The following is a 21,146-nucleotide window of genomic DNA, read 5'->3' on the forward strand; positions in this document are numbered from 1 at the left end:
GGCAAGTTTGAGAGACAACTGGCACCAGCTCAAGTGTTTGGAAAAACAGGTTCCACTTGGAAGAGCCAGTGGTCATGTTTAAACTTTATACTGCTCATATATCAGAGAACAAAGTAAAATGGATCTAGTGCAGACCTGTGACTGCAATGTAATTGCATTCAGCAAGGGCAGCAGCATCTGCTTAATACAGGCTAGAGCTGGCATGCAATCTTTGAACAAATGCCAAATGTTCCCCACCGAGAGAGAGTATCAGTCCTGAATGGAGAATACATGTCTCTGTGACAGGGGAGGAAAACCAAAATAGTTCTGATTCCCAGGTAAGTTTGTGCTTTGTTTACTTAATTCACCTATGTGAAGAAATGGAAAGTTAGCAAAAAGGATAGTAAAGAATGTGGTTCCCATGACCTTTGCAAAGTAGCAACAATTCTCAGCCTACCTGAGAGCCCTCCTGGCTGCTGTCAAGTGCTACCAGAACACTCCTGTGATGGAGTGCTTTGATGAGCTTGAGGAGAAACGTTGGTTTAGTCTAATTCAAAGAGCATATGCTACAGAACCAAAATGCCACCAAATCACTGCATTGTTACATTTCACTACTCCCAAAATCACTACAAATCTCTGCATGTGAAAGAACACTGAGAAATTCTGATCTTTAGACATGATAAAATTAGTATCATAATAATCAGACTTTTTCTTTTTTTCTGTTTCAAATTAATTTTTGAAGTCTCAGAGATAATCCTTGGTAATTTTAGAAAGTCTGCTATCAATTGCACAATGAAAACAATGCATTTCTGATGATGGAAGGAAAGGGCTATAAAGCTATGACAGAGCTGTCTAGAAAGTCCAGGAATAGTACTGAAGTCAAGTGGAGGCAAAAAAAAGAAGCAATCCAAGGTACTGAAATCTGGAGGATTTGTTTGACATTAGTTTGCCAAGGAACTTACAGGTCTATGATTCTACTTAAAGAAGAAAAAGATATATAACAATAAATTTTATTGTCATATGCCTTCTCTCTTTCATGGCTAGATTCAGTGCAGAGCTATTAGGTGATTTTGGCAGGAGATGGATTAGGTGGGTACAACTTTTTCCAATGAGATGGAAAAATCAGTACATAATTTTTAACATTTAATGACCTTTCAGGAAAACAGAGTGGAGAAACCAAGCATGTGTTTTAAGAGACTAAATAATAAATCTTCATCTATTTAAGAAGAAATTGTGTAAATTTACGTCTTAAATATTTAAATGGATATGATTTGCCTAACAGGACTGCTTAAAAAATCCCTTTCTTTGCATTATTCTCTAGTATTTGTTATCATCACATATGAAAATAGACGAACACTTCTAGTCCTATTAGAAAGCTTCTACAAGGTACCCCCCACATGGCTGGGGGTCATGGATCCTGCAGCTCTTTTGAGTTGGCTGAAATTGCACACCTTTAGCTCACTGCAGTAAGCCCAAAACAAGTAATTTACATGGACTTTGCTTTGAAAAAGAGAAAAAAAAAGCACACATGGTCAGTCACAGCAACTTAGCTTGGAGGTTCTTTACTCAACTCTTCTTTAAGCTGAGTGCAATGTTTTAGATCACTTCAGTGTGGCTTTAAGTGCTAGTCCAGTTTTGGGCCTTCTTGAAAACATGGTGTAAGAGATTGTGATACCTCAAAGTTCATATGCACAATCATAGAATTGTTTGGATTGGAAGGGACCTTAAAGATCATCTAATTTCAACTCCTCTGCCATGGGCAGGGACACCTTTCACTAGACCATGTTGCTCAGAGCCCCATCCAGCCTGGTCATGAACACTTCCAGGGATGAGGCATCAACAACTTCATAGTGCAATCTGTTTCAGTTCCTCACCACCCTCACAGCAAAGAATTTCCTCCTAACGTATAACCTAAACCTATCCTCTTTTAGTTTGAATACATTTTCCCTTGTCCTGTCTCTCCATGCCCTTGTAAAAAAATCCCTCTCCAGTTCTCTTGTAGCCCCATTTGATACTGGAAGATGCTCTAAGGTGTCCCAAGAGCCTTGTCTTCTCCTAGCTGAAAAACCCCAAGTCTCTCAGCCTGCCTCCACGGGAAATGCTCCAGCCCCCTGATCATCTTCATTAAGTCCTCTGGACTCCAGTAGGTCCATATCCTTCTTATGTGGGGTCCCAGAGCTGCACACAATAGTGGAGGTGGGGTCACATGAGAGTAGAATAGAGAGGGAAGGCCATCTCCCTTCACCTGCTGGCCACACCGCTTGTGATGTAGCTCAGGATACTGTCAGCTTTCTGAGATGCACTCTATCAAATGAACCCACCTAGTTGATCTAGGAAAGCCAGTAGATCCAACCTGTTCGGACTTCAGCAAAGTTTCTGATACAGTCTGTCACAGTATCCTTCTGGACAAAATGTCCAGCACACAGCTAGATAACCATGTTATGCAATGGGTGAGCAACTGGCTTATGGGTCAAGCACAAAGGATTATAGGGAATGGGGTGACATCAGGCTGGTGTCCAGTCACTAGTGGGGTTCTACCAGGCTCCATCAGTGGCCCTGTGCTCTTCAACATCTTCATTAATGACCTGGATGCAGGACTCAAAGGAATGCTAAGTAAGTTTGCTGATGACAGTAAATTGGGAGGAGTAGTCAATTTCCTTGAGGGCAGAGAAGACCTGCAGAGACCTCAACAAATTAGAGAGATGGGCAATCATCAGTCGTAGAAAGTTCAAGTGAAGGGCCAGATTCTGCATTTGGAATGGGACAATCCTGGATGTAGGGACAGACAGAATGAGAGGCTGGAGAGTAGCACTGTGCAAAGGGACCTGGGGGTCCTGGTCTATGGAAAGTTGAATGTGAGTCAGCAGTGCCCTGGGAGCCAGGAGAGCCAACCCTGTCCTGGGGGGCATCAGGGACAGCATCGCCAGGTGGGCAAGGGAGGGGATTGTCCCGCTCTGTTCTGCACTGGGGCGGCCTCACCTCAAGTGCTGGGGGCAGTTATGGGTGCCACAATATAAAATAGGCATTAAGCCATTAGAGAGGGTCCAAAGGAGGGCCATGAGGATGGTGAAGGCCTTGAGGGGAAGTTGTCTGAGGAGTGGCTAAGGTCACTTGGTTTGTCCAGCCCAGAGGAGACTGAGGGGAGACCTCTGTGGTTAGAACTTCATCAGGAGGAGAAGCAGAGGGGCAGGCACTGATCTCTTCTCTCCAGTGAGCTGTGACAGCACTTGAAGAAACAGCCTGAAGCTGTGTCAGGGGAGGTTTAGGCTGGATGTCAGGAAAAGTTTTCTCAGCCAGAGAGTGGTTGATCAGGTTGAACTGGCTCCCCAGGGAAGTGTCACAGCACCAAGACTTACAGAGTTCAAGAAGCATTTGAGCAAAGCTCTCAGTGTGATTCTTGGGATGTCCTGTGCAGGGCCAGGAGCTGGACTTGATGATGCCTGTTGATTCCATTCCAATTCAAAATATTGTGTAATTCTGTGATTCTGTAAAGAATGTTTGAAAAGTGCATATTTTGGCCTCTAATAAAAGAATGTGAGTTCTTAAACAGAACTTCACCTCCCCAGGTGGCCAGTGTCAGCTACCAACACCAGCAGGTCAGTGCACTGCTACACAGTGCCACACAATTTGGATTAATTTGTTTGATTCATTTGCACACAGAATCTCAGGCTTAAATACTTCTCTAGAAAAAACAATTACAAGTGAATATGCTTCAAGATAAGAATTTGTATCTTGATTTTCTGTCTTGCATTTCTACAGTCTTTTAGTCTCATTTATTGATCCACGCCATATAACAACCAAACTGAACTAAAAAATGAAGTTTTCTTAAAAAATTATTAAGAAATACCTAGGTTTTTCACTATCTTCTCTTTTTATGGTTGACTTCCAATGCTGCCTGATAGGAGCAGTCCCACCACAGCTCTAAGACAGGGACTCCTCCACATAAGCCTCATAGATTTTATTTTTTTCTGATACCAATCCCGTCCAATGAATATCTGCCAGTAAGTACAGTACAGCAATCACAGGCTGTAGCCCTTCTGACACTGACTGCTTCATCAATCCAGAATGCCTGAGGCAGCTGAAAGCTCAGGTCTCCTTTAAATCCAGGACCTCCTGATGCAACAGCAATAGCAGCAAGACAGTAAATGTAGATGCTGGATTTTTCAGGATTTTTGACCGCTGTGATTTACAAAGGATGCATTTCTTCTGTTTTATCCACATATCATAATTATTCTTAATTATTCCCAATGTGTTGCCTATCATACTCCAGCCTTCCTGTTATTTATTTCAGTCTTTTCTCAGAAAGCCCATATGATGAGAGTGAGTCATCCAGAATAATTAAGTAAATCAGTGGTGAAAGCCCTCTTCAGAGGAAAGATATAATTTCTAAAAGTTGGTCGTTTTAGCTGAATTTAATTTAGTCATCTTAAGAATAATGATAGTATTAAGGAAGGCAAAAGTGAAAACATTTGGAACTTTAGACTAGAATAATAACAATGAAAAATCCATTCCAATCTTGTTAACCCTCAAATAGCCAAAATTAATGAAGTATTGCAGTTTATGTCCTGATATTCAGCAGTACTTACGTGGGATTCATAAAGTATAAGTGATTTTGTGCAAGGATTTCTGAGATTGCATATGTCCTGTGTGATTTTCAGCAGCTAAAAAAGGTTTCTTTTTTTAAAAGTGACCACTAAGTTTTGAACGCTAACTGGCATCTGAGTTTTTTTTGTTTCCATCTTAAAAACAATCAAGGCGTATCTCTTGGAATTGCAGTTTCATTTCTCACACTGAAATACAAATTCTGGACATTCAAAACCAAGGGTTCTCAGTTAGAGGCAACATAGGTAAATTATGACCTTGTCACCTTCTAGGAGTATCTGTGTGTGAACAATGCACCAGCAACTCTTCACAATATAGACACTGTTCCGATTAATTTGTATTAGTGACTGGAACTTTTAGCTTTTTAACAGCAGAGTAACCCAGAGCATACTAACCTTTAAAATCCCTACTACTTCACCGTCTGAAAAGTTAAACTACTGCACCTTCCATAAAATAGAATCCAGCAACAAAAAAAACATTGGCTGGGTTTCATGAGCTACAGATTAAAACTGTAGTTTTGTTTCCTGGGCTCCGGGAAAAAAATTCTTACCGCCTTCCAGTTATAATAGGCAAAAAATCTTCTGATTTGGCTTCAATTACTTTAAACATTACTTTCTGCAAATCTGAAATGCCCACAGCCATGTCTTCTAGCATCCCTGCTTCTTCACCTACATGAAAAGATTAAAGAGATTACTAACAGAGTTGGCAAATCAGGCACTGTATAGGTTAGAGTAAAGCAATATGAGGATTATATTTTCCAGTCTGTGCATCTAAAAATCACAGTTCTAAATCCACATTAGAGTAACCTACATAAAACCAGACTGACTTCTAGAACTGCTGACAATTCTGTGGCCTAAACAGTAACTATGAGGATTAAGCAACTCTGAAAATTAGCCTGCTCTATATAGGCATAGAATAACTCAGAAAGGCCATTTTTGTCTATTCTGAAAGTGTTTAAAAGGCTGTCCTGCTGATGGAGGACAAAGGTTTTGAGATAACAATGAGCATCATGCAAAACTTAGAAGACAGAGATCTCAAAGTGAGCAACTGCATTAAAAAGCTGCAGAAATGCTAAATTCCTCTACTTTGATCAAAATCTCTTATTTGGGGAATGATTCCATTAGATCTAGTTCAAAGTTTGAAACATAAGGCAATTTCTCCCTCCAAATTTCTTTTTTGATACCTATCAAATAATGTCATTGATAACAAACTATGAATTAAACAGTTTTCAGGCTATCTTCACATTATCAGCACTGGTGACCAGAGCCAAGTCTGATAGAGGCAATAACTGTTTAAATCTGTTGTTTGAATTCGCTTTAGAAACCTGCTATTTTGGGTCAGGTCTGCATGGAACAATTAGCAGGTCGTGTTCTCTGAGGAACTCAGAATGAAACAGATCAATAATCTTTGTTGCAGAATTGACAACATAGTATCAATGACTTCAGCTGTGCTATTAATGTGCAAGTCTACTGTCTGGTAAGGACAGTATTTGATTCAACAAGCAAAATGACTGGAAACAGAGCAGAGGTTAAAATAAGAACTTCTGGGTAAACTTCTGGGCTGAATACAGAAGGAACTTTGTCAAAGAACAATACTTACTATATGTACTAAGGAGTCCTTCATATTGCACAAGTAATCCAACAGTATGAAGCTGTTGTAAAAATCCTTGATCATGCAAACCTGTGTGCAATTTGATTACAAATCCACAGACCAATCCAGCAAGCTGTAAAGATAATTAAAACATATGCAATTAAGAGATGTACTGTTACAAGACAAATAGTTAAAATGAGGCTTGCTATCATTATACACAATGTATAGAGGTAACACCTACATATATGAGAAAGAAACATAGGTATTTCTGTTTAGTGACTATATACATGATTTCATAATAATATGAGCAATAATAATTCCTCGTATTATAATTGCTCATAATAATATTAATTCATAATAATAGGAGCAAAGGCCATGAACTAAAACAAGACATTCCACCTCAATGTGAGCAAGAACTTTACACTGAGGGTGTCAGAGCCCTGGAACAGGCTGACCAAGGACGTTTTGGAGCCTCCCTCTCTGGATACATTCCAACCCCACCTGGGTGTGTTCCTGTGTCACCTGCTCCAGGTCACCCTCCCTTGGCAGCGGGGTTGGGCTGGATGATTTCCAGAGGTCACTTAATCCCACCTATTCTGTGATTCTGAATATCAGCAAGACATATTCAAAGCTAGACTTGAGAATTATATAATCTAGGAAGTCTAAAAACAGATTTCTGGATCTTTCTTTGTGCAAAGGTGAGATTAGGCAACTTTTCCAGTCCGTTGCAGACCATCTTCTCTGACTCAGTACTCAAGTACTATGGATTTCTATTTACTACTTAGTTTCCTATCACATTATAAAATATTTAGGTGAATATCATGGAAAATAAATGAAAAAGTTGTGTCAAATTGGAAAAAAAGACAACAAAAATCCCCACAAATACTGACATGAACAGTATGCTTGGAATTACATCAACAGAAGGAGGAAAGTGACACAAGACAACCTACTGCTTGGCTAAAGACGATGTCTCTTCTTAGGGTCAGCATCAAGCACTGGGGCAAACCACAGGCAAGTTCCTGGAGCAGGACAAATGCCATGGATTGCTTGGCCCTGGTCACCACCTCTCCCATGCAGTCCTTCAGTGTAATCACCAGCGGGTATAGCTGTTCATACCAGTCACCTAGAACAAAACAGGTCATCTGTTCCAAAGTGGAAAACTTGCAGTGAAAAACCCTTTTCCCTGAGGAAGGACAGCTGCAGTGGCTGTACAGATCACCCTTCCCTTTAAAGCAACCCTGCAGCACTCTCCAGACCATTGTGGGACCAGAAATGCCACTGGAGAACATGCTTATAATGAAGTAGAACACCATCTTACCACTGGGACTGGGGTTAAATCCCTGGTCTGAATCCAACATCACTGTGAAACAATGGCTTTTTTTAATAGTCCCAGCATCTCTGTAAAACTTGTGTCATAAACAGAGTAGACATGGAAACACATAAAACCTCATTTAGCACATAAAGATAAATACAGTGGAGATGATCTCTTGTTCTTTCCAGGACTTACAACTGGCTATGCAAGAAATGAAGTAGCATCAAAAATGCAAAACCAGGGAGAATAACCATTTATTTCAGAAGAAATGGGTGCTGGAGGGCAAACCATAATAACAAATAGGTATCTGCAAGGGTATCACCCGCTTAATGTACAAGCTGGAAATATAATAAGCTTCAGATCATGTTCCTTTTTTTTTAGCTTCTCTCTATATTTTTCTCCTTAAGTATTTAGGGACATTGAACTAATTTTTAGCAATTTCTGTCATAGAGATGTAGAACTATTTTGAAACATGTTTTGCTCTGTTAAACTACATGTGAGGAATATCAGAAAAAAAAAACCCTAGAGAAATGCTTGAAAAATGTGATTCCTTAATACATTACAAATTAAACGATGATAACTAGGAATGGAGGAAAATCAGAATACCTTACACAAACTTGCCTAAAAATCACAGCTGTTCCTGAATTTTACAGGATTTAATAAAAATCAAAATTGTAAAATGCAAAATGTATTTATTTATTAAGAAATAAATTATAAATAATATATTAAAATATAAATTATATATCATTATATAAATTATACCTATTATATAAATTATAATAATTATATTTAAAAATAAATACATAAAATTTATTAAAATAAAATTGTAAATGCAACTACACTTCATTGTAGTTGCATATGGCTTTGCCTACCCCCTAAGTTGAGCAAATAATAAAAACAAATAAATCCCCCTCTTTCAGAATCTATATCTCAGTTTCATTGTACAGTATAAAATGAGAGAAATCAACTATGTAGAAGAATCTGTATAAAAACTGGGAATGCAACTGACTTAATACAGTCCATAACTGGCTCATATTTTCTTAGCATAATTAAGAATCAATGATAATTAAAATCTGTTGTAATTAGGTCCAAGACAGCAGTATGTTGTGTCAGATGGCATTCTGAGTTAGGCCAGTGTAAACTCTTTAGTACTGAGGAAGCTCTTTAGGCAGGAAGACACAGCTGCCTGTTGCCAGTCAATTTGGTTGAGCTCCAGAAAAGCACATAAATGAATAAAACTGTATTCAAGAAGACTGGAGAGAACTTTGAAAGCTGGGAGAAATTACAGAAAGCAAGGAGCAGAAAAGGGGGAAAAGGACAGAGCTGGCACAGAGAACAACCTGAAGAACATCCTTTATTGTCTTTGCGGTCAGACATTTTTTAACACAGTCATACCTTTTAACCATGAATAATACAGACCGAGAAAGCATTCCCTGGAAAACAGCAGTTCCAAAGTGTCATCCTGACAAAGCAGCAGATCATAAGCCACCCCCAGGTAAAAGCTCCAGCAAAAAGAGGTGATTTATACACGTCATTGACTAACAGAGCGATGACACACTGCATGCCAAGGTCTGGTGTACATGTTTTAAAGAGACTGCTGGAAAAATTGAGAGCTTGCATAGCAGAGCTACCAAGATTTAGAGTTTAATCTTCTTAAGCTGATGAAAAAACTTGATTTCCCCTCTTCGTGGGAAGAATATAACAAGGACTAACTGGGGTGTATATTCTAGGGAATAAAAGCAAAGCACAACCAGAGGCTGCTGCAAAAAACAGACGAGTTTAGAAATAAGGTAAACAAAAAGGAGTGATGTACTGGAAGTCAGTGTAGACAAACCAGGCAATCTAAACTCTCTTTTCAAGTTAAAGTACAATCATTTATTAATTTAATCAATAAACACATGCCAATAAAAGCAACAGCAGCAAAATAAGCATAAAAGATATAATGCACACTGAACCAATAAGCAGGGCTGTATGTGGTAAGAATAGAGTTTGTTGGCTGCTTCTTACTTGAGCTAATAATGAAAAAGATTATACTTGGTCATTTTAAAGTAGACTTGAAGGTACAGCAAACAGGCATCTGTTCCTCTTCTGTGGGAAGGGAGAGCTGGATACAGATACAGACACAGCCAAGGATGTGGCAAATACTCCCATTTGAATAGAAAAGGCAGAATTTCTAGAATAAACACACTTCTTGAACGTGCTATTACAATTTCAGATTGTGTGGATACAGCTAAAGAGCATTTCTGACAGCCTTTTTCATAAAAGAAGAGCACGTACAGACAGGAGAAGGGGGAACAGATTAAAATTGAAAGGGAGTAAGTTTAGATTGGATATTAGGACAAAATTCTTCACAGTGAGGGTGATGAGGGACTGGCACAGGTTGCCCGTAGCAGCCGTGGATGCCCCATCCCTGGAAGTTGTCAAGGCCAGGCTGAACGGGGCATTGAGTGTGGATGCTAACTCTGAAACAGAGAGCATGTGAAACTGCAGGCCACATAGCTTTCTCAGTCTTGCCTTGCAGCCTTGCAGGTGCTGTTTGTCTGTTCCTTGTTTTCTGGCAAGAGAAGGTCGAGGGGTGGTGTGCCCCACTGACCAATGATGGTGATGTGTTAGTTTACTAACCAATAAGAGTTTCTTTTCTGTACTTTCCACGTATCGGTCTATAAAAAAGACCTGAAGTAATAAACTAAGAGAAATTCTCCTGATTGACTCCTGAGAGAGTCTGTGTCATTCTTTTCGCCATTCCTAATAGAGCGACAATTGAGCAACCAGGTCTAGTGGAAGGTGCCCCTGCCCAACTGCTGCAGATGGGTTGGAATAAGATGCAATTTAAGGTCCCTTCCAACCCAAACCATTCATTAACTTTATGAATAGCGGGGTCACATACTGGCCACAAATCACATAATATTTAGATCTGTTTTTACTGAGCTGCCACGTAACCAGTCCATCTGCCCTGTGGATGTCTGTTTTTTCAGGAACATAACTTCGTATTTCTCCTGCTGAACTGCACCCTAATATATCAGTGCCCAATTCACCAGGATCCATTCTAATCCTGCTCCCACAATGCTTAAAACCTCTCCCAGGTTTAAGCATCTGCAAATTTTATAAGCATCATCCATATTTCATAAGGCAAATCAGCAATAAAAATACGGGAATATACCAGACTCAGAACAAATATAAGTGGATTCTCCTCCATACAGCGTTCCAGGTTGGCAGTAAACAACTGATAACCACCTTCTATTGTGATTTTCCAAATTTGCACATACCTTGTGGAAGCTTCAAGATAATTTTCTCACAACATTTTTTGAGGGGAGGTTACATCTTTCGAATACTAACTTATTAATTTACTAACACAAGCAATTTTTGTCTGTAATAGTTGCATTAAAAAAGAATTCAAAGATTTGAAATTCTCGAGGCCATTTTTTTATTAAAGAACATTCATACTAAATTTACTAAAAATAAATCCTACTGAGTACTTAATGTCCCAAAGGATGCAGAGCCTTACTTACATATTTATTTGGCTTTTTTGTAAACAATAAAAATTGTAAGTTTGTAGAAAACCTTATCCTAGCAACTGAGAGAATATAAATTATTATAGAATATAGATTAGCACAGGTCACTAGTAAAGAAGACAACCTTTGTGTGATTAAGTTTTCCAAAACTTAATTACTTTTGTAATTTGTGATTAATTTTTCCAAAAATCTACTACTCCTTACTCATACTGAAACTTCTCAACCACAGTTAATAAGCATGTCCAGTCCCCAGAAGGTGGAGCTAGTTGGCAAATCTGAGAGGGACTGCATAGTTTCTTGGAAAAAAAGAATGTTCATGAATGGACAAGTATATTCTCATGCTTATGCTTTAGTCAAAATCAAAATAAGAGGTGTATCAGAGACTGAGATCTTAGAAAGGCCAACTCAAGAAAAAAAAAAAAAAAAAGCTTAATTTTTGCTCTGTTAAAATTGCACTATGTCACTTGTTATGCAGGATGTCCTGATGCAAATACTCCAGCAGGAATATGAATGAGAATCATTGATTAACAGTGCACAATGGTCCAAAAATCCCGCAGTAACACCTACTTAGATGTAAGTCCTGCAGCTTGTAAGTTGTTCCTTGAAACTAAGAAGCACTGTGAAACTGAAGTTTGTGAAACAAACAAACAAATAAAAATTGTATTTTGAAGCTTACAAGTAAATTCAGTAGATTTGGGGAAAAAATAATGTCTTGTATGCAAGGCATAAATATATAACAATAATGCAATTCATAAATAGATACTATTTCTAAAGGGAGCTGACATGTCTAAAGGAGTTCTCTTAGCGTGACTCTATAGAACCACTTTGTATACATTTTAGAATATAATATCTTCCAGATCTCAAGTTTCTTTTAAATTAAAATTGCAAGATTTGTATCCACAACACAGTGGAAAATTCTTTGAAAAAGGATGAAGAATTAGCTGAATGAGTAAACATCTGAAAAAAAACATTAGGAGCAAGAGCAGAAGCCACAAGGAGACTCCAGGATGACTGTCAGGTTGCTAAAATGACATGGGCAGCCTGTCAGTTTGGAACACTTTGCATCAAGAAGAACTGTCAGAGCCTCCTGATGAAGCAAAGAAGCTCAGTAGAAAAATTATGCTAGTCAACCAGCGGAAACTAAAACAAGGCATAAAAACTAAACATATTAAAATAAAGAATGGAAGGATGAAATGAAAGAGATCATGAACTGCATTACTATGCAGTTAGAATGAGACTAAAACAAAAGAGCATGTTCAACAAAGCACTGAGAAAATATTCCATATCCATTGCCAAGAAAGCAGTGGCAGTTCAATCTGTGATAGGATTTGCCCTTTGGTTACAGGAAAATGCCCTTCAGTCCCATGTTCCCATAATCAACAGGCCTGCACAGGCAATTCTGCATTCACATATCAACTTTGCAGTATGTCAAACCACATGCTAAATTTGATAAAGTTTGGCAGAAAAGCAAGCTCCTGCTCTTTTCAAAGTCAGGCCCACTGAAATGCTTATTAAAATAACCAAAATATTTGCTGGTAACCAAACAGGAAAAGCACTGATGCTTCAGGATAGCACTCCTATCCCCTTTTGCCATAGCAACTGATAAAAAAGCCAATTTTGTCACTGTTGTTTGTGCCCCCTAAAATTCATGAATGGCTTTAAGTCATTGCAAAACTTAAATGTATGAAGTTAAAAACTGAACCTTAAATAAAAAGCAGAAGAACCTATAATATCATACTCTTAAAGCAAAGGAGGGCACTACAGACATATAAATATAAATGCAACATATATAAATATAAATGTGACATACAAATGTAACAGCAGATACCCAAGAGGTAAGCTTTCACTTGAATTAATCAATCACTACCTGATCATAAAAATAATCCATGACAGAATTGAAATAATAGAGGTAAAACAACATAAATGTGTTGTCTTGATATCACAAATTGAACATTAGACAAACTGTTCTAAGGGAAAAAGCAGGCAAATCAAACCAACCAACCAACACAGAGCAGCAGTAAATCCCTAAAAACAGTATGAAATAATTCACCCAGAATTTGATTTTTTTCACCTAGGACAGGAACAGCCTTTAAATTTATATTTTTTTAAAGGCAGGTTTAAAAAGACTGACTTAGAAGAGTTCACATATTCAACTCTGCACCATAAAAAGGTCAGCACCTTATTTCTTTATTTTGCCACTCAGCTCTTGAAGATGAGTTTAACTCCAGCTGAGGGCTAAGCTCTCGGAGAAAGGGGGAGGCTTTGTACTTAGAATGCTGCAGAAGTTCTCACAGGAAAAACAAAAACCTGAGTAAGTTTTCCTGGTATTCCTGCACTTTAAAGTAGTGGTTTACTTTGCACAGTTTGGGTATCCAGAAAGGTGATTTTGAATTACTGGGGTTTATTATTCCATTGCAATCATCCAAGATTTTCTACACTGTCACATGGATTAATAGTTAAACCTTAAGCCATCTAATCATACAGATACAAGTATCTCAGCACGTTTAGTCATGGTGAAAACAGAAAGAGAAGACAAAGGTAATAAAAGACAAAGCTAAGGAAATCTAATACACTTTAAACATAGGAGTAATGGATGAATCTTTCTCTGTGAATGCTGTGAAGCTAAATATTCTGATATCTTGTTTTAATTTGTTGATTCAGTTAAATAGTCTTTCTTTTCCTTACACATTTTTCAGCTTTTGTTTACAGCCAAAGTATTTAGAGAAAGTACTGCTAAAGAGGTTGTCTTGTATTGCTGGGCTACATTCAGCCCAGGTAAGAATCCAACCAAAAAGGAAAAGGATGACACAGAAGTCAGAGGGCAAAGGGGAAAACCAAAAAAGCATAAGTAAAATTGATGCAAAGACAAGCTTAAGAGACAAGGAAAGAAAAATGTGAGGAAGAGGAAGAAAAACCTTTTCACATATGATTGCTCTAAATAAATTATGTCTGCTACTTAAGCAGACACAGACTACAGGAAAATTTTTCATCTTCCTGACTAAGCACTATTTTATAATAAAAGATTTTCTGAAGCTGCAAATAAAACTAGAACATGGCTTTATTTCCCATTTCTATGAGCATTGCATTGGAAGGGATGCACTGTAAGTATGCATTGCCCATCCTCAGGACACTGAAAGTCAAAAATTTTGAATCTAGACTTATATAGTCCCCAACAGGTATCAGATAATACAAGAAAAAATAACCCCCATATGTTTGCAGCATATGTAGGTTATATATGAGATATATATATATATATATATATACACATACATATATGCTATCTATTTTTTATATATATGCTATATATATATATATGAGATATATATATATATCTATCTCATATATATATATATAAATATATATAAGGTTTCCTCTAATTTCAGCTAGGAAATGTGGCAATGTTCCTCAGGTTCTGTTTGCTATCTATGCCGAAGCTTATTACTCGCCAGTTCACAGAGCTTATGATTCCATAATTCATTTAAAGGAAAAATCCAGGTGCAATCACACTGGCAACTCAAATTGTTTGAGATAATGTGGTGGAACCTGTATGTATCAAATTAGGGAGTTCTCACCTAGAGCCAGCAGAGGAATAGCTGGGTGGGAGCTCTGATGGGATGGTACAAGAACCAGATGGAACAACAGCCGCTTTCAGCGGCCAAACAGAGATCTGTCAGGGGCTGTGTAAGCACAAGAGCAAACTGCTGTTTCACTGGCACATCTAATGCTGCAGGACAGGTTTTCACATTCCAATTCTCATGGAAAATGAAAAGGCAAAAATAAAAAGAATTTAATGTTGTTACATATTTCTCCAAGGCAGACCAGACTAGAGTTAAAAGAACAACAAAAAAACCCGCTCTCTTTAAAAATCCTTCTACTCCTCCTGATTTATCATGTAGAGGATTCATAATCCTGCAACTGATGAAACCATAGCATGTTACCTTGGTAACTGTAACTCAAATTCAGTCTTTAGAATACACTCAAAGGTCAGACTACATGAAAAGTCAAGGCTAAGGAAAGTGTAATTCACATTGAAAGACAGAGTACAGGAAAAGAAAGTGCTCCAATATTTCCAATTACAAAGATTCTAAACAATAAATATAAACTTGTTTGGAAAAAAAATAATAAGATCACACAATGTCACCACTGAGACTGCAAATATAAACTTACTTAAGAAAACTCTGAATATATATTAAAACAATATCTATATTTATATGAAGATGCTATTGCATCAAATTATTGTCATAGTATTTTCTATCATCCAAAAGGAACATGTGTGCATTCTTTGAAAGGTTTTTCATTGCTATATGCTACCAAAATAACCCAGTCAGGTTCACTAAATAAGCAAAAATTTCATCCCATGCTTTAAGGCATATTTATCAATATTTTGTTCAAAACTCTGTTTTCCTTTTTCTTACAAAAGCAGCCCAATTTCTCTGAGGATTAACTGCAGCACTAAAGCAGTTTTGGACTCAAAGATGAATCTGTCCCCATACATTCACACCATCAGTGAAATACATTATGCTCAAATATGCTCAGATTATGTATAATCTATAATAGCAAGATGTGGAATGCTTCTCTTTTATGTCATGTTTGTGAATTGTAAGTAGCACAAAAGTCTGTGATTTTAGAAATGTGTCTATAGGTGTACACACAGTGTGATTTTGTTTCTAGGAAAATGCAGTGAACTCACAATCAGGCTTCGAGTGTAAAATGAAGCAGAATTAAGGCAAAATTTATAACTGTAAACTTGGAATCTCAGCCTTTGTGTAGATGTTTCACAGTGCACCCTTAGGGTTTCATGTTACATTTCAGAGAGGGAGATGCAGAGAAAAACAAACATCTAAACTCACGCTCTCATAGAGAAGTCAAGCATGCAAAATTCTGGCCCCAAAGCTTTGAAAATCTTTAGGGAACCAACTTTGGCACATACCTGGATAGGTCTTCAGAAAGCTCCATCTTTAAAGTTAGTCTTATAAAAAAAGCAATTTTAAAACATTTCCATTTCTATATGACCTTGAAAGTCCTAGAAACTGTCCAAGGCATTCCAAAATTTATGTCTTACTGAAAAAGTCAGCAGCCTGCCCCACAATCTCTGCAGTTCTCATGTGAGGGAGTGTTACAGAACTTTCAGGACAGCTCAACAAAAGCACTGACTACCCTCACTGAAGGACACCTGTATTGATTCAAGAGAAATAGGGATGGCTCTGAAATGAAGGAAAAAGGAAAAATTTATTCCAGCACCATATCAGTTGGATATTTTTTTGTGTCCTTGGCCCACCAGCCCCAGAAAATAATTTATCAGCTGGATGAAACTCATCTATAATTTTCTAACCATTACATTATTATTGCTTAGCAAGAGCTACCTTTCATTCTACGTGATGGCTGCATATCACAGTACTTAAAATTATGAAACCTTTCTTTTTTTTTTTTTTTTGGCTTGTGACCTAAAGATCTAACCAATATTCCATTTGCCTGCATTTGTGCCTGCCTAGGGTGTGAGCCTGAATCAAAGCTGTGAGCACACTGGAAGTAAAGAGTAAAGACTGAAATGGACTGATAAATCCATACCGTCGCATATAGCAGAGGTTATGTTTGGGGGTTGAAGAGAGTGAAGGAAATTATGTAAAAGTTCATTTTGGCATGAACTAGGCATGTCAGAAAGAATTCCAAAATAATTATCGTAAATCACACCTTTTCTTTCAGATATAGGAAGGAGGGATAGAAATCTTAACTTTTGTTCCATAACTATGAAATACAGACAAAACTCATGACATTTATGTCTATGCATACACACACAAATGCACTGCAGTCACCTGGAGGAAAGTTTGGGTGAAAGTATACTACTACTACCACTTTACTTGCAAAACATTTCTACAAGACATACTGGACTTGTAACAATAGCAGGAAAGCTTGTTAGGACCACAGGGAAGAGAAGGGAGTTAGGAACAAAAACAATATTCAATTTTCTCTTTTAATCACAATGAATATGCTTGGGCTCAGCATCTGAAGATTCTTCCAAATTCAAAATGATACCTACGTGGCTGTTAAACATTTGTACCTTCTCTGAGAGCGCAGGAAAGGTGTAGAAAACTGTGTTGATATTTTTCACCTGCAAGCCTTCACTAGAGAACAGAGATGGTATCATCTACCTCTCTAACACTACATGCCTGGTAGAGAACCAAATAGATAAGGAATAAGCTGCTATCTGGACTATTCATACAAAATCAAGTCCAACACAGAGATCTGGCATCACTGTAGGACATGAAATGATTCACACGGACACAGCTCAATGTAGGATAGGGAAAAGACAGTGATTTATTCCATGACTCCAGTATTTATAGATTTTTGACCATGACCAGGGATTGGATAGCCAGGTTACCACCTTCCCAATCACACTGGCCGTGAGAGACATCCATCAAAAGACATTTCTTTAATGGAATGTATAAACATCTATGTTTATAGTTATTTTCCTGGGAAAGTGGCTAGAAACTATGAAAAAAAGACCAGGAGGTTTAATTCTCAGGGTGACAATCTGGCACTGAAAACAAGGATTCCAGGACTCCAGTACAAACCTCTCTACTGGTAAAAATGCAGATGTTACAGCTGCATTAAAAATCAATAGTACAACCAGAATCTAACAGAACTCACCAGTACTACACAAATAACATACAGCTAAAAAAGAAATTTTAATTCTTATTATGTAAGAAAGAAATTACAAGTGAGTACTTATAACTTTAAAACTCTTAATATAAAATGATGTCATGAAATTCTGTGGAGAACATGAAGATACAGGATAAAATGCACAATGAAAAAAACAGAAGTCCAAACTATACAAAGCTCCATAAAATACAGTAGTTGTGTTGGTTTGTTGTTTTTTGTGAGGAGTTGTTTTATTTAGTTGAAGAGTGGCACAAAGGTTGGCTCTGATTTCCTTGCATTATGACTACCACCACTATCACTAAGGATCTGTTTCATTTCTTGCAACACACTTCCAGTCTAGAAAGTCTTACAAGACTTATTAAGCGGATCTAATCTAAGCATCAAGAATGCAAACTTCAATAAGCCATAGGAGAAGATCAGAAGATTTGGTGACAAGGACCCACCATGGACAAAATTTTCTTTACATCATCCCATGGAATTACTCCACTTGGCCTTTTGACACAGGCTGACAGGTATATCCAGGTAAACACGAATTTTATCAAATCAGAAATTAAAAATCAGTACATTATCTCAGAAAAATGGAAGGCTTTGCAGAAGAATGACACTGATACAGAATGTTCACCTTTCCTTACAAGTGTTTTATGGAGTAAGACGCAGTCCAATTTTTTTTTCCTCAAAATACTACATGCAAGTATAATCTAAAGTAAATTAAATTACATCATCCTTCAAAAAGAAAACATTGTGGTTTCAAAAGGTTTACACTCTAGTACAAACAACTCAGCATGGCACGCAGTCTGAGCACACAATTAAGCTGTACTTTGATAAATAACCTCTCTACAAGTGTGCAAAACCTTGCTATTAGCACTCTCATCAAAGACACATATCAAAGATATGAAGTCTTCTCTAGATGACTTTTCTGTAGCTGTTTAAATTTTTACTTACTCTTGTCAATGATTAAAAAAACAAAATTTGGGGGGTTGCTTACCACCTGTATGCAACACCTTGCAATCTGCTGCTGAAGACTCATTTTCATCCTCTTTAATGTTGCTAATGTCTTTTTCAAGCAGTCTGTCCACCATGGCAATAAGGCAGTTCAAACTCTTTGCGACATTGGCCCACACCCTGTCCTGAAAAGAGCAGAATTATCACTGTGTGTTACTGAAGAGGACAAAAAAAGAGAGAGAGAGAATAGTAACTTATTAACCCCTTAAAATCGAGACAGACATATGCAAATTACTAGAAATATTAGATGTCAGAATAGGACTGTTTCTCTCATCCTTCAGCCTATTACCAACCTGAGCCTTTTTCATGGAGATTTTTCTTGCAGTGTAAATGAATCCAAACTCTTATGGTTTTAGACACTGGAGAACATGTGCTTCAAACTTGACATGAAAATGCAAAGTTTCAGGTCTAACAGCAAGGAACTGAGCAGTTTGTCTATTTAAATGATACCTTAAGAGCATAGACATACTCAAAGCCTTGCCAAATCAAACCTTGTGTGGGACTGCCAGTTTTGTCATAGTACTTTATAACCTCTTTTTGATAATTTAACATATCCTGTATTTTATCACATTAGTTACTCTGCTGAAGCCAATATTAAATTCAAGGTCTAGAATGAGAAACTTGCTGTCATGGCATATTTATTAGGTAACACAATTTCAGTTTCACTTCTCACCTCTCACATAAGTTGCAACCATCACACTTAACTGAATTTATAATAAATAAGAGAATTACAGAAGTAATAGAGTGGTAGAAGAAATTCTGTATAAGCAGAGAACAAAAGAAATAATGTGGAGCACAAAAAAGAGATGTTATGGAACAGAGATAGGGAAGATCTTTCAGGTGCTGCATACTGCAGAAGTCAAAGCTTTTGCACCTACTTTTACAGCACTGAACAAAAAGGAAAAAACCAAGCCATACAAGAAATGAGGCTGCACACAAGACACACAATCAGACTAAAACCAAGCCTTAACAAACCCACAGAAACCACGCGACCCACCCCCACCATGTACGTTTCAATGCTGAATCATTCTGAAAATAATGCAGAGCAATCTGAGTTTGCTGGAGGGTTAAAAATGGGAAGATAATATCGTAATAAGATAAGATAGTAAGATAATAAGAAGCATTATGTATATGTCAGGTCTTCAGGCACAAAAATGAAGTTGCAAAAATAACAAGAGAGAAGGTTAAAGAAAACTGAAAACTCAAGAGAAATGCCACAGTTCCATATAAATGGCAACACTTGGATTTTGAGCAAAGGCAAATCTAGAACTACAACTAAGGCAAACATTTAAATCTAATGTTACTTTTCACCTATATGCCGCACTTAAGCCCTTATCCTGGCTTATAGAGGGATCTGATCTTTCCGTGGTCCCTCCTCCTGAGGACACAAACTATGACAACTGGCATCCTGACATCACCAAGAGACATCACGTGGGCCTGCAGACTGAAGCATGGACTTGCCTGACCTGTACAATAGAGTTCCTCTCCTCCACCTCCCCAAACCTGATTCCTGGAGCATTCTTGTGGGCTGCCTTAGGGACAACTGAGCATCCAGTTTATAGGTGAACATGGAAACAATGATTTAATTTTCTCCCTAGATAAACCCATGCTTTAACCATACCATGAAAAAGATATTGTTGATTTACAAGAGGCAAGAAGTTGGTCACACCCAAGCAGAACTGCATTTATTCCACAGCTATTTTAAGCGCTGCATGTACAATGCAACATGTGGTAATATCTGCACCTGTACATGAAACAAACCATTAGACATAGGAGTATTTGCTATTCACATGCTTAGATGCAATTAAAAGTCAGAAGACAGAGGGCAGGTACAGATTGCTTCAAAAGTTTCCTCCTGTATGCATCTCAAGCAATCCTGAAAAAACATTTAGAATATGCATGAAACATCTGATTTTTACCAAGCACAAGTATAATTCTGGGGAGAAGGATTCTATGAAGAGCAGTGAAATACTGCAAATATTAAAAATTCTAGCCAGAGTGTATCAGGGAGCTGCAGATCTTCTAGTCACTGAAGTTGCTGAGGAATATGCAACTCAAGTTCCTCAGTGAGGCTGCAGCAATGTAATTTCCCTTTCCTCTGTCTGCCTGGGGAGTTTAAATCCCACACAAAAAGCACTAAGCTCTTAATGAGCATCTGGAGTTATTGCACAAGCAACACAAATATGAGCCCCAGTTTCACTTTGGAAAGAGCACTTTTCTCTTTTCAAACTAACTATTAACCCAGCAATTGAGATGATGTCTATGCAAAATTCACAGTCCCTGAGGGTTTAGAAGTCAACATCTGTTGACAGAAAGCTCACTCTTATTATCATGTATCTGGCTTTTTTACATACAAGTAAGTGAGAGAGAGCAAGGGCCTGTCTCACAGCTCTTTTTCTCCACATAGGAAGTTCCTGGGATTGTAGGCAGATAGAAAATGTAGAGGTATCTTATTCATTGAGATGTTATTCTGTCTGCACCAAAGGCAG

The 21,146-nt window shown here is 37.8% G+C and overlaps 1 protein-coding gene across 1 annotated transcript in view; it reads right to left on the reverse strand.

The window, feature by feature from the left end:
* Positions 1-21,146, reverse strand: part of INPP4B (inositol polyphosphate-4-phosphatase type II B) — a 309,603-nt gene that overhangs the window by 44,258 nt on the left and 244,199 nt on the right. Inside the window, exons 18-21 of the mRNA XM_058837251.1 lie at positions 18,641-18,782; positions 7,122-7,294; positions 6,181-6,304; positions 5,132-5,249 (exon numbers count right to left, since the gene is read on the reverse strand). Of these exons, the coding sequence (XP_058693234.1) occupies positions 5,132-5,249; positions 6,181-6,304; positions 7,122-7,294; positions 18,641-18,782 (557 nt within the window). The remainder of the gene's footprint in view (positions 1-5,131; positions 5,250-6,180; positions 6,305-7,121; positions 7,295-18,640; positions 18,783-21,146) is intronic.

This window comes from Poecile atricapillus, chromosome 4 (genome assembly GCF_030490865.1).
Source record: "Poecile atricapillus isolate bPoeAtr1 chromosome 4, bPoeAtr1.hap1, whole genome shotgun sequence".
NCBI lineage: Eukaryota > Metazoa > Chordata > Aves > Passeriformes > Paridae > Poecile > Poecile atricapillus.